At 45.2% G+C, this 17,114-nt stretch overlaps 1 protein-coding gene and 1 pseudogene across 1 annotated transcript in view; one reads left to right on the top strand and one right to left on the bottom strand.

Annotated features, from left to right (window-relative positions):
• LOC115251338 (cyclic nucleotide-gated cation channel beta-3-like) overlaps positions 1-13,180 on the bottom strand; it is a 29,686-nt gene extending 16,506 nt beyond the window's left edge. Inside the window, 2 exon segments of the mRNA XM_029843147.1 lie at positions 12,379-12,419; positions 13,150-13,180. Of these exon segments, the coding sequence (XP_029699007.1) occupies positions 12,379-12,419; positions 13,150-13,180 (72 nt within the window).
• A 576-nt stretch (positions 13,181-13,756) lies between these two features.
• On the top strand, positions 13,757-14,372 carry LOC115251228 (acetylcholine receptor subunit delta-like; annotated as a pseudogene).
• Positions 14,373-17,114: the final 2,742 nt, after the last annotated feature.

The following is a 17,114-nucleotide window of genomic DNA, read 5'->3' as shown; positions in this document are numbered from 1 at the left end:
CAGAGCCCTTGCTGTGCGTCGAGGTGAGGCCGACTATATCTAGTCGGAACTTCTCAACCTCGCGCACCAGCTCAGGCTCCTTTCCGACCAGAGAGGTGACATTCCATGTCCCCAGAGCCAGTTTATGCAGCCGGGGATCAGACCGCCAAGGTCCCTGCCTTCGCCGCTACCCAACACACAATGCACCCGACCCCCCCTGGCCCCTCCTGCAGGTGGTGAGCCTACGGGAAGGGGGTCCCATGTTGCCTCTTCGGGATGTGCCCGGCCGGACTCCATGGGCAGAGGTCCGGCCACCAGGCGCTTGCCAGCGTGCCCCACCCCCCTTCATTAGGGGGTCCTGGGCTACGCTTTGTCTGGTCCCTCACCTAGGACCTGTTTGCCATGGGTGGCCCTACCAGGGGCATAAAGCCCCAGACAACGGAGCTCCTAGGATCATTGGGACAGGCAAACCCCTCCACCACGATAAGGTGGTAGCCCAGGAGGGTATTGGACTTCTGTGCTCGTCGCAGATTGTCCATAACAAACACCTTGTTCAGGCATAAAGGCGTCCACATGTGCACTTGGCACCAGGACGCCTTAGGCCGCAGATCGATGATCGACTTTGTGGTTGTGTCATCGGATTTGCGACCGCATGTTCTGGACACTCGGGTGAAGAGAGGGACGGAGCTGTCAACTGATCACCACCTGGTGGTGAGTTGGCTCCGATGGTGGGGAAGGATGCCGGACAGACCCGGCAGACCCAAACGTATTGTGAGGGTCTTCTGGGAACGCCTGGCAGAGTCTCTTGTCAGAAGGAGCTTCAACTCATACCTCCAGGAGAGCTTTGACCATGTCGGGGCGGGGGACATTGAGTCAGAGTGGACCACGTTCCGTGCCTCCATTGTTGAGGCGGCTGACCGGTGCTGTGGCCGCAAGGTGGTTGGTGGCTGTCGTGGCGGCAATGCCCGAACCCACTGGTGGATACCAGCGGTGAGGGATGCCGTCAGGCTGAAGAAGGAGTCGTATCGGGCCTTACTGGCCTGTGGGACTCCTGAGGCAGCAGATAGGTACCGGCGGGCCAAGCAGAGTGCAGCTACGGCGGTTGCCGAGGCAAAGACCCGGGCATGGGAAGAGTTCGGTGAGGCCATGGAGAACGACTTCCGCATGGCTTCGAAAAGGTTCTGGACCACCATCCGGCTTCTGAGGAGGGGGAAGCAGTGCACTGTCAACACTGTGTATAGTGGCGATGGTGTGCTGCTGACCTCAACTCGGGATGTTGTGGACCTCCTCAATCCCACCAATGCGCCTTCCAGTGAGGAAGCAGGGCCTGGGGACAGGCTCTCATATCTCCGGGGCTGAAGTTGCCGAGGTAGTCAAAAAACTCCTCGGTGGCAAGGCCTCAGGGGTGGATGAGATCCGCCCGGAGTTCCTTAAGGCTCTGGATGTTGTAGGGCTGTCATGGTTGACACGACTCTGCAACATCGCGTGGACATTGGGTGCGGTGCCCCTGGATTGGCAGACCGGGGTGGTAGTCCCTCTTTTTAAGAAGGGGGACCGGACGGTGTGTTCCAACTACAGGGGGATCACACTCCTCAGCCTCCCTAGCAAGGTCTATTTAGGGGTACAGGAGAGGAGGGTCCACCGGATAGTCAAACCTCGGATTCAGAAGGAGCAATGTGGTTTTCATCCTGGGCATGGAACGGTGGACCAGCTCTACACCCTCAGCAGGGTCTTCGAGGGTGCATAGGAGTTTGCCCAATCAGTCCACATGTGTTTTGTGGACTTGGAGAAGGCATTCGACCCTGTCCCTCTAGGGGTCCTGTGGGGGGGCCTCCGAGAGTATGGGGTGTCGGGCCCCCTGATACAGGCCGTCCGCTCCCCGTACGATCGGTGTCAGAGTTTGGTCCGCATTGCTGGCAGTAAGTTGAACTCGTTTCCGGTGAGGGTTGGTCTCCACCAGGGCTGCCCTTTGACACCGATTCTGTTCATAACTTTTACGGATAGAATTTCTAGGTGCAGTCATGGTGTTGAGGGGGTCCAGTTTGGTGACCTCAGGATCGAGTCTCTGCTCTTTGCAGATGATGTGGTCCTGTTGGCGTCATCGGCCCGTGACCTCCAACTATCACTGGATCGGTTCGCCGCCGCATGTGAAGCGGCTGGGATAAAAATTAGCACATCCAAATCCGAGGCCATGGTTCTCAACCGGAAAAAGGTGGAGTGCCTTCTCCGGATCAAGGAGGAGATCCTGCCCCAAGTGGAGGAGTTCAAATACCTTGGGGTCTTGTTTACAAGTGAGGGAAGAATGGAGCAGGAGATCGACAGGTGTAGTGGTGAAGAGAGAGCTGAGCCAAAAGGCGAAGCTCTCGATTTACCGGTCGATCATTGTTCCTACCCTCACCTATGGTCATGAGCTTTGGGTAATGACCGAAAGAACAAGATAACAGGTACAAGCAGCCGAAATGAGCTTCCTCCGTAGGGTGGCTGGGCTCTCCCTTAGAGATAGGGTGAGAAGCTCTGCCATCCGAGAGGAGCTCGGAGTAGAGCTGCTGCTCCTCCACGTTGAGAGGAGCCAGATGAGGTGGCCTGGGCATCTAGTTAGGATGCCCCCTGGACGCCTCCCTGGTGAGGTGTTCAGGGCATGTCCCTCCAGTAGGAGGCCCCCGGGAAGACCCAGGACACGTTGGAGAGACTATGTCTCTTGATTGGTCTGGGAACGCCTGGGGATCCCTCCGGAGGAGCTAGAGGAAGTAGCTGGGGAGAAGGAAGTCTGGGCTTCTCTCCTTAGGCTGCTGCCCCCGCGTTCCGACCCCGGATAAGTGGTAGAGAATGGATGGATGGATGGATGGACCTGCTGCTGTTAATGTGACTAACAGTTGTCACACAAACACATCATCGCGCTTTAGTTTTCTTACATTTTGTCTGAACTTCTGAAGTTTATTGTATCATCTTTGGACCGGTCACTCTTCAGGGACACCCAGCTGGGCACTGTGGACTCTGCTCTGTCCTCGTCCATCCTGAGGAAACATCAGAAATAGTGATGAGACTGTGATGAAGGTAAATAATCTGGAGAGGTTGTAGTTAAATAATCCCAACTCACTGCATTTTTATCAAACAGGAACATTTCTAATTCATTCTGGCTAACAACTGAATCAATAAATCAATGATGTATCTGTATAATTTTCACGTTTTCAGAGTTTAAGCTGCTTTTTTTAACTGTTCCCTGCAGTGAGAAAAGAACTGGCTCCTTTTCCAGCCCCTCATCCTGCAGCACTGAATGTGCTCTAAAGTTCTTTCCAGAGCAAACGTCTCTGCACTTGCAGCAACATGTTGTAGTCATGGATCCGTGAGGAGAACCGGATACAGGAAACGCCCGGACTTTGATCCCAATAAACCAACTGGTGGCCAACGGTGGTCCGGCAACGACGGGGACGCTGGTCCATCGGCCCGCCAACACTGGTTTTCCACAGGCCAACATGGTGAAAGGACTGTCTTCAGCTCAGCCAATAAATTATTTGGTGCTACATAAACATACTAGTCAGGACTTTTTAACTTCCCTCCTTTGTTCCCCTCTTCAATTATTTCTATAATCCAAGTCCTCAAAGATCACTGCTCTATTTAAAATAGATGAAAGAAATGACACCCACTCCTGCATTTCTTTCACAGTGGTTCCACAACATAGAACAATAAACCACTGTGAGAAAACGTGCAACATTAGCCAAACATCCTGTTGGTGTCCTGTGATCCTGTGTGGATTTATTTATTTTTAAAGTTTATTGTCTTGAATTGGCCTGGCTGAGAGATGCTAACTTTCACACGATTAGATGTTGTTTGACAGGTAATACCAAAATATCCAGCTGTAACCTGGACTGTTGACTATATGACTGTATGAGGTTTGAGTGTTCTCCAATAATAAACTCACAACCTGCTGCTGTTAATGTGACTAACAGCTGCCACACAAACACATCATCACACTTTAGTTTTCTTACATTTTGTCTGAATTTCTGAAGTTTATTATTGAACCTTTGGACATGTCACTCTTCAGGGACACACAGCTGGACACTGTGGACTCTGCTCTTTCCTCGTCCATCCTGAGGAAACATCAGAAATAGTGATGAGACTGTGATGAAGGTAAATAATCTGGAGAGGTTGTAGTTAAATAATCCCAACTCACTGCATTTTTATCAAACAGGAACATTTCTAATTCATTCTGGCTAACAACTGAATCAATAAATCAATGATGTATCTGTATAATTTTCATGTTTTCAGAGTTTAAGCTGCTTTTTTTAACTGTTCCCTGCAGTGAGAAAAAAACTGGCTCCTTTTCCAGCCCCTCATCCTGCAGCACTGAATGTGCTCTAAAGTTCTTTCCAGAGCAAACGTCTCTGCACTTGCAGCAACATGTTGTAGTCATGGATCCGTGAGGAGAACCGGATACAGGAAACGCCCCCACTTTGCCAAAAACCCAACTGGTGGCCAACGGTGGTCCGGCAACGACGGGGACGCTGGTCCATCGGATCCGTGAGGTCATGGATCCGTGAGGAGAACCGGATACAGGAAATGCCCGGACTTTGATCCCAATAAACCAACTGGTGGCCAACGGTGGTCCGGCAACGACGGGGACGCTGGTCCATCGGCCCGACAACACTGGTTTTCCACAGGCCAACATGGTGAAAGGACTGTCTTCAGCTCAGCCAATAAATTATTTGGTGCTACATAAACATACTAGTCAGGACTTTTTAACTTCCCTCCTTTGTTCCCCTCTTCAATTATTTCTATAATCCAAGTCCTCAAAGATCACTGCTCTATTTAAAATAGATGAAAGAAATGACACCCACTCCTGCATTTCTTTCACAGTGGTTCCACAACATAGAACAATAAACCACTGTGAGAAAACGTGCAACATTAGCCAAACATCCTGTTGGTGTCCTGTGATCCTGTGTGGATTTATTTATTTTTAAAGTTTATTGTCTTGAATTGGCCTGGCTGAGAGATGCTAACTTTCACACGATTAGATGTTGTTTGACAGGTAATACCAAAATATCCAGCTGTAACCTGGACTGTTGACTATATGACTGTATGAGGTTTGAGTGTTCTCCAATAATAAACTCACAACCTGCTGCTGTTAATGTGACTAACAGCTGCCACACAAACACATCATCACACTTTAGTTTTCTTACATTTTGTCTGAATTTCTGAAGTTTATTATTGAACCTTTGGACATGTCACTCTTCAGGGACACACAGCTGGACACTGTGGACTCTGCTCTTTCCTCGTCCATCCTGAGGAAACATCAGAAATAGTGATGAGACTGTGATGAAGGTAAATAATCTGGAGAGGTTGTAGTTAAATAATCCCAATTCACTGCATTTTTATCAAACAGGAACATTTCTAATACATTCTGGATAACAACTGAATCAATAAATCAATGATGTATCTGTATCATTTTCATGTTTTCAGAGTTTAAGCTGCTTTTTTTAACTGTTCCCTGCAGTGAGAAAAGAACTGGCTCCTTTTCCAGCCCCTCATCCTGCAGCACTGAATGTGCTCTAAAGTTCTTTCCAGAGCAAACGTCTCTGCACTTGCAGCAACATGTTGTAGTCATGGATCCGTGAGGAGAACCGGATACAGGAAACGCCCCCACTTTGCCAAAAACCCAACTGGTGGCCAACGGTGGTCCGGCAACGACGGGGACGCTGGTCCATCGGGCCGACAACACTGGTTTTCCACAGGCCAACATGGTGAAAGGACTGTCTTCAGCTCAGCCACTAAATTATCTGGTGCTACATAAACATACTAGTCAGGACTTTTTAACTTCCCTCCTTTGTTCCCCTCTTCAATTATTTCTATAATCCAAGTCCTCAAAGATCACTGCTCTATTTAAAATAGATGAAAGAAATGACACCCACTCCTGCATTTCTTTCACAGTGGTTCCACAACATAGAACAATAAACCACTGTGAGAAAACGTGCAACATGAACCCAAAATCCTGTTGGTGTCCTGTGATCCTGTGTTGATTTATTTATTTATTTTGAAAGTTTATTGTCTTACTGCATTTCTTGCCTTGTACTTTGACATGTGTCATGACAATAAAGTTGAATATAGTCTAATCTAATCTAATCTAAATTGGCCCGGCTGAGAGATGTTAACTTGCACACGATTAGATGTTGTTTGACAGGTAATACCAAAATATCCAGCTGTGACCTGGACTGTTGAACAACTCTAATAACTCTAAGAGCTTTTCACCTGTCACAAAATGTCGCTCTTCCTGCTTCGTCTGAACAGAATACTTTCACTTTTAAAACCTCAACAGCTTCATGGCGTATATATTACTACCATTAAAGCATTCTGGGAGGGTTTAAAGTTCAAAGTTCTTTTAGGATCAGTAGCAAAGAGCAGAAACATAAACTAAATTTCACTTAGAAAGACTATTCAACTATAACTAAAGCCAGACTATAAGAAAGTTAAATAAGACCGATTCATTTGTAATGTATAATGATATTTTGTGCTAAAACTAAATATAACATCTAGTTGAATCAAATCTTGATTTTATCTCCAAACACAACTGTCAATTCTTTTCAATAATACTCTTCGTTTACTCTCACCTTGTCGGTCTTCAGTCTTCCTGCTTAGTCTGAACGGAATACTTTTACCTTTCCTTTTTCCTCTGTTAATGAACAACTTTATGGCTGTGATTTATAGTCCACTACTATAAAAGCATTCTGGGAGGGTTCAAGATTAAAAGTTGTTTTGCTATTTTAATGCCATAAATATGTTTTTGCATTTAAATTAAAACTGACTAACTTAGTTAAATAAATAAATAACTACGGTAGATCTTTTTACGCTGAAGGTTTTTGATCATTTCAGGCCAGATGTTCTTGGACTGAGGTTAAAAATGTTTGTTCTTGTGCTCGGAGCGAACCGATGATCCTCTAAAGTCAGGCATCCTAAAGGTGGATGTTTTCTGAGGCCTGGAGGCTTTAAAGTGGCGCTTTTACCCACGTGTCTTCGTTCTGTTGGAAACTTGATCCAAAAACCTTTTCTGGAGCTTCATGTTCTGCTTTTTTGAAGGAATGAAATGGTTTCATCAGCGCTGCCGGGGGCTGAGCAGGCTTCATGAATCTGAAGCTCTGAGATCCTTTAAAGATCTCCTGGAATCAGCAGATGGGGGTTTGATCAAAAACTGTAAGAATCAGTCAAGCTATCAAATCTTGACCCAGTCCAAGCGTGAACCAGTCCATCCAGAGCTGATTATGGCTCAGCCAGGAGGAAAGCACGGCCTGGGGGGGTTCATATGGAGCAGGCACACTCTGGCTCTATTGCTACTGAAAACAGCCCTTCAGCACAGCAGCCTGAAATACAGTTCTGGAGAACACCTGTTCCCAACAGAACCTGTTTAAAATGGGACCAGTGAAGATGCCCTCGTGACCACGACCACGGGGAGGGGGGGGGGTGGGGGGTGGGGGGGGGGGCAGAGACAGGCGGTAACGCCGCTGCCCACCGATTCACCTGAAACAACAAAAACCCCAGCAGCTTGGACCCAATATGGCAGCATGTTCCTCAAAAACGCTCCTCAAACTCTCCCCACAGCTTTATTGCTAAACAGGATTTGGTTTTTTTTGTCCGTGCTAAATGGAAAGTGTTTGTCCTTTGGTGGTCCAACAGGACCACGATTTGGATGGATGGATGATTTGATGTTATTGAGAATAAAAACAGCTGAAAATGGAAGCGGAGATGTTTCAGAGCACCAGAGTTCAGAAAGAGTTTCTAATCAAACACCGCCTGTTGGGAATGATGAATGGATGAATTTTTATTTAATTTAGACTAATTCAGACTAATTTTAACATCCTTTATGCCAGTTCCATAGAGCGTACGCGTGCACACACACTAGCAAAGATGAGATCCAAACAGCCAAATAAATGGGAGTCAAAAGAAATCATTTAAAGCTCATATGTCAGAGTCAAGGTCGAGGGTTTTCTATGGCCCCCGGGATGATATTGATTTATTATTAGAACCGGCCCGCAGGCCGCAGATGTTTTACACAGGCCAATACTACATTTCCCACAATGCAACGGTGACAGTCTGAGCGGGAGGTGGCTTCATTTCATTATTTATCAGTAGTCATTAGCATAACAGCAAAAGTTAACTTTCAGATCCCCATAAAACGGCAAAACGGAAGGTGGACACTGAGAACCGGGGGTTCAAACAAGGTGGGAGTGGGAGTACATGTTCACGGAGGCAGCTGGGAAACCTGGGTGTCTTCTGTGTGGAGAAAGGGTGGCGGTAATGAAAGAATATCATCTGAGACGGCATCATGAAGCTAAACACGCGGACAAAGACAAGAATATGGACATGGAACAAAAGCTACAGAAGGTTGAGGAATTAAAACCAGGCCTCAAATCTGGACAGGCTCTGTTCAGAAAAGCCAAATCTCAAAGCGAGGCTGCTGTCAAGGCCAGTTTGATTCTGGCAGAAGAGATCGCTCAATCAGCCCGGCCATTTCCAGAGGGGGATTTCATCAAACACTGCATGCTTAAAGTTTGTGAGCAAGTTTGCCCAGACAAAAGGCAACTCTTTTGAAACGGGAGCCTGAGCAGAAACACCATTGTTGTCCCTCAATCTAAAAGAGCAGCTTGTGAAAAAGGGGAAAGATTTCATGGCATCTTCCCTGGCTGTGGATGAGAGCAGCGACATTAGAGGGGACTCCAGCCTCAACGTGACAGAGGAGTTTCTGGCGTTGCGTCCTGTGCACGGCACAACCACAGGACAGGATTTGCATGAAGAGGTGTCAAGATGTGAAAATGAGCTGGAGCTGCCTCGGGAAAAACTGGTGGGTTGGACAACAGACGGAGCAGCTGCCATGTGTGGACACAGGAGTGGACTGGTGGCCAAGATACGGGAGAAGATGCAGGAGGAAAACGTTACGGCTGAACTGACAGCTCATCATTGCATCATACACCTGGAATCGTTGTGTGCTGAAGCCCTGGAAATGGAACATGGAATGTTCACCATCACGCACGCAGTGAACTTTATCAGAGCCAAAGGTTTAATTCAGCGCCAGTTCAAGGTGTTTCTGAGCCAGTGGGAAACGCAGCATGGTGATTTGCCCCATCACACTGAGGTGCGATGGCTAAGCCAGGGAAAGGTGCTGCAAAGATGTTTCCAGCTTCCTGAGGAGATCGGATGTTCTTGGACAGCAAAGGGAAAGACACAACTCAACTCCCAGACCAAAGGTTCTTGTGTGAAACGGCTTTTCTGTGGGACATTCCGAGTCATCTGAATGCAATGAAGCTGCAGCTGCAGGGTCGGGGTGGTGTCCCCTCTGATATGTACAGCACAGTGAAGGCCTTTAGAACCAAACGGACTCTGTGGGAGGCACAGATGCACAAAGGAAACTTGAGCCACTTTCCCAGCTGCCAGACCCTGAAAGAGAAGCTCTCTACCAGTGTGTTCCCGAGCGCACAGTTTGCTGATTAAATGAGTGTTCTCGCCGCTGACTTCCCACGCCGAGTCACTGACTTAAAAGCACCAAAAAGCAGGTTTGAACTGCTCAGCCGTCCGTTTGAGGTTGAGGTGGAAAGCTCAGCACCAAAGCTCCAAATGGAGGTGATTGAGCTCCAATGCAGTGATGCCCTGAAGGCAACACATGGGGCAGTGGGTGCTGCGGAGTTTGCCCGTTTCCTCCCCGACACACATCCAGGCTGCTCCAACGTTGCCTGTGTTTGGCAGCACAGACCTGCGGGAACAACTGCTTTCTTTGATGAAGCTGAACAAAACATCACACAGAAGTGGACTTCCTGCTGAACACCTTCACTCAATTGTGAGGAGTTCCTCAGCTCAGAGCCGGACCCCCAACATTGATGAACTCGTCCAAAAGATGAGACACCACCAAGTATCAGCCTCAAACAAGTGAACATTAAGCTGCAATAACACATTTACAATTATTACTCAGCTCAAGTTCAATATTTTTCACTGCACATGTGCCTTTTCCTTGAAGAAAGTGTTGTTTTTGGTGAATAGGTTTTTGCACTTTATGTTATTGTAATTTAATCCAATTATGTTCTAAAAATATTTCAGTTAAATGAATGATAGAAAATTGCTGTTAGAATTTTTTTCTTTGAAGTAAATTTAGCCCACTTTTGCTAAATGAGAAAATCTACTGATGGTGCCTTGAATAATACCGCTTCATTCATTTAATGTTCATGTTATGGGGATTTTTATAGAAAGCAAATTTGTCTTTTGTGCCTCTTGAAAATTAAAAATGACTGACAGAGCCATAAGAAACTATTGCTTTATTTATCTGATCATATCGTAAAATATTTGTTAGGTTTTCAGTTGGTTCAGTTTGCTTCACTAGACCAGGGGTCACCAACACGTTGCCCGCGGGCACCCGGTCGCCCGTCAGAACCACCTGAGTCGCCCACCGGCCTGTTCTAAAAATAGCTCAAATAGCACGACTTACCAATGAGCTGCATCTCATTTATTTTGTTTGCTATTCTTGTTTAAATCACATAAACTGGAAATAACAATATATTAATAAAAATGTTTAATATAAATGAACTATGACCTAGTATAGTTCAAAGGTCAGTATGATGCGCATGACCAAAACGTAGCGTCTACGCAGATCGCTACGACCAAACAGCCGAGCGGGCGCAGCCAAAACGAGGAGACGACTGACCCATAAAAAGATGGCAGAAAAAAGAAAGAAGACAGATCATTTTCAAGACGAAAGTTTCTTTCTCCACAAGAGAAGAACTTCTCACACTACTGCCCCTAAAGACAACTACGAGGGGAGTTGACACATATAACGCGGTGAAGGAGTTTTTGCTGGAGAAAAAAGTGCTTACTGAAAAGATTACTGACTGATCCATGATATATGCTTATAATATATGCTGTATATATGCTTATATATACATATACACATACATATTATAAGCATTATAAGCATATATACATAAATATAGAATAAAATAGAAATAAAATTACAACATAAACATTCAACAATTATTGTTATTGAATGGTTTGGACCTGAGCTGATGCATAAGTCCGGTCAAGAGAGCTCAGCTCTGACAGAGAGGGATGAGTTATACAGTTTGATGGCGGACGGCAGGAATGACTTCCTGTACCGTTCCTTGGAGCAGCGAGGCTGCAGGAGTCTGTTGCTGAAGCTGCTCCTCAGTTTGTCCACTGTGTTATGGAGGGGGTGGGAGGGATTGTCCATGATTGTCCGCAGTTTCAACACCATCCTGTCCCTCACCACCTCGTCCAAGTTATCAAGTCTACAGCCAACAACAGACCCTGCCTTTTTGATGAGTTTGTTAAGTCTGTTGGCATCCTTAGCTTTAATGCCTGCACCCCAGCACACTGCAGCAAAGAAGATGGTGCTAGCCATGACAGACTGGTAGAACATCTGGAGCATCCTGCTGCAAACACTGAAGGCCCTGAGTCTCCTGAGGAAGTAGAGTCTGCTCATGGCCTTCTTGTAGACAGCATCGGTGTTTGTGGACCACTCCAGTTTATTGTCCAGCTGAACACCCAGGAACCTGTAAAATTTCCACATCTTTCCCACTAATGCAGACTGGGGAGGGAGGGGACTTGCTTTTTCTGAAATCCACCACCATCTCCTTCGTCTTGGTCACGTTGAGCTGCAGAAGGTTCTTCCTGCTCCACCTGACAAAACTCTCCACAAGGTCCCTGTATTCGTCCTCTTGTCCATTCTCCACACACCCGACTATGACTGTGTCATCCGAGTACTTCTGGAGATGACATGTCTCAGAGTGGTACTGGAAGTCGGCTGTGTAGGTGGTGAACAGAAAGGGGGAGAGCACAGTTCCTTGTGGAGCCTGTTGTCCAAGATTACTGACTGATCCATGATGTGTAACAGATTTCTATTATATCGATTAACGTGAATGTTTGCATTGAAATTTGACAGAAATCTGCAGAATGTAAACTGTATAAAAGTTCACTTTCACAGAAACAGTTGCAGCCTCATTATGGGCTGTAACTGTAGGAGCTCCAGCTTATGTCATTAGAATCTACATGATTCAGTTTATTCATGCTTTTAGTGCACTTTTGACTGAATTTTACCAGGTAAAAATGTACCTTTTCTGCCCCCAATAAAAGAGTTCCTCTGTGTTCTAAGAGTTTAAAGAAATGCAATTAAAAAACTTAAAACGATTTCCTACAAAAACCTGGTCAAGTTTTGCTCATTTACAGTTATTGATGAGCTCTTTTTCTGTGATATCTGTCATTTAAGTCCTAAAAAGCTATTTAAGAGTCGTTTTCCTTCCACTTCTCAATCACCGACGTGTCCAACTTCACAGGACCTGCCCAAAGGTTCCCGTTTCTGTCATCCTCGCTAAAACGGACTAAAAGGACGCTTCTCCGGGTCATCCAGCTCACCTTGTCCAGGCAGCTCACTTTCTCTGTCGGGTAGACGATCTTCCCACAGCGGGCGCACTGAGGGTTCATCCTCGGAACCTCCTCCGCTTCTTTAAAACAGATATATAGTTGCCGTCGCCGGCAGCCGAGCGCCACAAGTTCCAGCAAACGTTTGACAACCAGCAGCGACGACAAAATGTAGAGATACAAGTCAGTATCTCTGTGGACGCACGAAGGAGCCGCGTCCGGGCTGGAGACTCGCTGATGCTGCGCTGACAACCACCGTCAGTGACAAGCTAGCGAGAGTTAGCTCACGAGACCGGAAATTAGCGACAGGAACCGGAAGTAAACAAAGGAGCAGACAACTTTGCGTTCAAGTTTCATTCAAATATGCAAATAAAGAGTAAAATAACAAATACATTTAAACTTAACAGAAAATATAAGGACTCATCAATTTTATACCCACGGATTTATACCCAAAATGTAGTTTACATAAACTTCCTCATGCAAATATTTCGACAGTATGATATTAAACTATTAGAATTACAGAAATTTATTTTTAACTTATGCCAAATTTATTTTTACAAAAAGCATCTTTACTCTTTGGCCCCATCTACTGTCTGTTGTGTGTCTAATTTGATGTTTCAGAGCACCAGAGTTCAGAAAGAGTTTCTAATCAAACACTGCCTTTATCTTTCAAAATATGGTTTCAACCCCTTTAACATGATCAAATAGTCATAACAATGAACAAGTATCACTTGTCCAGTTATTTATACTTCTGCTTCTGGTTACCACCCGCCATCTTCAGGTCATCCTGCTCCATCAGCGTCAAATATTTCCCCTTTGACTGGCAGAACTGCACGCTCAAACTCACGTATGCACGGGCAGGATTTTTCATTGTTGTTTGAAACGCAGACAAACTGTGACATGATGTTTGAAACTGAGCTGAGTCAAGATTTTATAGAATCTAAACACATACAACACACACATCCTGTTGTCCCTTTGTTGAACAGATGAACATCAGGATATATGAACATACGACTTAATAACATATGAAAGAGGATATACGAACATATGACTTAATAACATATGAAAGAGGATATATGAACCTATGACTTAATAACATATGAAAGAGGATATATGAACATATGACTTAATAACATATGAAAGAGGATATATGAACATATGACTTAATAAGATATGAAAGAGGATATATGAACATATGACTTAATAACATATGAAAGAGGATATATGAACATGTGATTTTTCCACTATAACACACAGACATACACACATCAGTATCAGTGTTCCAAATCCTGTTTTCTTTTTCTGCCAGCTCTTCCTCGAGCGATTACCCTGCATCTTGCGCATGTCCCGCCCTGCTGAGGCAGAGCCGTACTGGGATGGAGCATTACCGCGGCGATCCAGCTCAGTGGGCTACATTGCCTCGGCTGAGGAGTACGACAGTGTGAAGTCCCGCAGTGAGCTGATGTTTGAGAAACAGTCTGGGAGACACGGACTGGTGACCCGAGTCACACACGCTGCCAGTACGTTTCCAGAAACATTTAAACACATGAGATATAGAAGCATCAGTAGCTTCATTTGAGTTCTGAGCTTTGGTGTCTGTGTGTAGCTGTGAAACCACAAGAAGAGGGAGGAGCGAGCCATCAGCTGTACGCAGAGATCAAGCCGGCTGTGGATGGAGCCACTACATCATTAAACACATGCGCAACAAGAACGACTACAATGAGGTCAGATGGTTCAAACAGAGTCCTCAACCCAAAGTCTGATTTAAAAAGATCAAAAGTGGCGTAAATGTCTGGTCCTGACAGGAGAAGGATAACTGGAGCGGCATCGCTCGTACAGTAGACCGACTCTGCCTCTTCCTGGTTACCCCGGTGATGACCTTTGGCACCGTAATCATCTTTCTGACGGGAATCTGTAACCAACCTCCTCATCTGCCCTTCAAAGGAGACCCGCATGACTCCAGAGAGGAGAACCCACGCCTGCTGTGATGCACACACACAGCCAGGGCTTTTTCCATCCGGTATAATCCGGAGCGCCTGATGTATGTGTTAAATACAGAAATAGCACCCGTAACTGAGGCTGCACCTTTTAATACGGTGCGCCCTTTGGTCGCGAACATACGGTATATAGAACATAGTGCGTGATATCACTCCGCGTCTGCGCAACGACCACAACCTCCTATCTTTAGTATTACTGCGCCAACTGGTGGTCTTTTGGGTTGAGGATAGCAGTGATCTATATGTACCTATATGTAGCTATAGCGTCATTGGCCTCCACTCCAGCCACTCCTGGTAGTTCCTCAAAAACACTGAGTTTTTAGTGGATGCACAATCTGTGGAAGCCAACATAGAAACTTCTGAAGAGCCAAAGTTCTTGCAACAAAAATATAGTCCCCTATTAGGTTGTTTTGTTATCACACGACCCCGTCCCCATTATCTTAAGAGAATATAAAAGAATGAGTGGAGACAGAAGAGAGAATGAGACGTTTTTGGCGCGTGTCGCTCTTGATTTAGTGTTTATTTTTGCAGTAAACATAAAGGAGGCCTTTTCACTTTATGTTTGATTCCATTTAAGCTGATATTCCATTCTTGACATCTTTAAATTTACAGTATGGGAGTTTTATTTGGTCATTTTGCTTCTTTTTATGCACCATTTCCCACATTTATTATTTGTTTTTATTAGATTGCAATAAATCATATAACATTGAACAGACTGACTAAAGTCAAATGACCTGTGGTTCCCACCGATAGCCGTCATTCTGATGGGTTTTTGCTGGTTGCAGCTGAAATATTCCAATGCTCCATGTCACAGAGACAGTAAATACTAAACCCTAAAGATTCTGAAGGCATGATGTAAAATAGTAACGTATAATACAGACATTTGAAGAGACAATTAAGAGAATGTTTTCATGCTTATAAGAGTGGCCGAGGAGCCATTTAGAACTTTATAAAGATGCATTGTGTGATACCAGGAACTAATTTAACTTCAAGGCGAAGCTGCTTCTGCTTTGTCGACCATCGACTGATCTCCTGAAAGTCCACCACCGCTTTTTAAAAACTGAATTTTTCATCTATGGACGGAGTAGACGGCAGATGTTTCCACAGATGCTCTTCACCAGTGGTCAGTGAGTGATGCAGCAGATGAGCGGGAGTTGACTGGCTTCAACCAGCTACTGAATCAATGTCTCCAGCCCATAGTCTGGATTCTCTACGAGATCAGACAGCAGCTTCACTCCTGAATCCGGCAGCTGGTTCTTACTCAGGTCCAGTTCTCTGAGATGGGAGGGATTGGACCTCAGCGCCGAGGCCAGAGAGTCACAGCTGATCTCTGATAAACTGCAGTCCCTTAATCTAAATAAAGAAGGGAAACTTTTACAAGGTTATAAGTGAAACCAGTATTAATCTGAAAGGTTAATCAAAGGCATGATCTGTAAATATTTAATTTAGTTACAGGTTAAAAAATGATAGTAATATGTAATTACCACAATTCCAACCTCTCAGGTTTGCACTGTTCCAAAGGAGAATATATATTGTTCTGGCCCTCACTCTTCCCAGGTTCTTCCACCTCTTTCCCTCCCATCTCATCATGGAGATCCATCTCACCTGTGGCTCATCTTCAAAGGCACAACCTGTCTTAGATGACTTCCTGTCTCCCTCACCATCTCCCTCCTCGTTGGCTGGTGTCTACCAGGCACCCTCACGTAGTTTTGTCTAATTTTGGTTACCATCTGTCGGCTTTTTCATTGTCCTTAAATCAATTTATCATGAATAAGTGGTCCCCGTGTGGCCCTCCCTCCTGAAGGAACTGGGCACAACACACACCCTCAGAAAGTGTGAGGACCCTCGGATGGAATAATGGACATTTTTGAGAATGGTGTTTACCTCAGAGTTTCCAGTCGGCAGTTTGGAAAGTGGAGAAAACCACAGAGCAGCTTCACTCCTGAATCCTGCAGCTGGTTCCAACTCAGGTCCAGTTCTCTGAGATGGGAGGGATTGGACCTCAGCGCCGAGGCCAGAGAGTCACAGCTGATCTCTGATAAGCTGCAGCTCCTTAATCTAAATAAAGAAGGAAAACTTTTATAAGGTTATAAGTGAAACCAGTATTAATCTGAAACAATAATCAAAGGCATGATCTGTAAATATTTAATTTAGTTACAGGTTAAAAAATGATAGTAATATGTAATTACCACAATTCCAACCTCTCAGGTTTGCACTGTTCCAAAGGAGAATATATATTGTTCTGGCCCTCACTCTTCCCAGGTTCTCCCACCTCTTTCCCTTCCATCTCATCATGGAGATCCATCTCACCTGTGGCTCATCTTTAAAGGCACAACGGCTGTTTCCGACTCCACACCCTCGTTCCCTGTTCACTACTCACTACATGGGGGACATGGATTGAGTGAACTACGTAGCTCACTCAATTTAAAGTTAGTATTCAGACAACGGCGTCATTTACGGCGCACGTAAAGTGACGTCATGGTGTCGCATAATAATGACGAACTGGTCGCCGGGAAAAGTGGCCAGGTCCATTTAATATTTTAACCCATCAGAAATACATTCAGCGGTCATTTTATGAAAATGCAATATTTTACCCTATAATTAACTTTATATAATAAAATGAAATATTAATGTCAATAACAATACAATAATAATTACTTATTACCTAAAATAATTAGTGTCCCTTGACATTTTCAAGCCAAGACGTGATGGAACATTCTCTAGTCATATTCC

The sequence above is a fragment of the Takifugu rubripes genome, chromosome 10 (genome assembly GCF_901000725.2).
Source record: "Takifugu rubripes chromosome 10, fTakRub1.2, whole genome shotgun sequence".
NCBI classification, from domain to species: Eukaryota; Metazoa; Chordata; class Actinopteri; order Tetraodontiformes; family Tetraodontidae; genus Takifugu; species Takifugu rubripes.
This window is presented reverse-complemented; position numbering and strand designations above follow the sequence as displayed.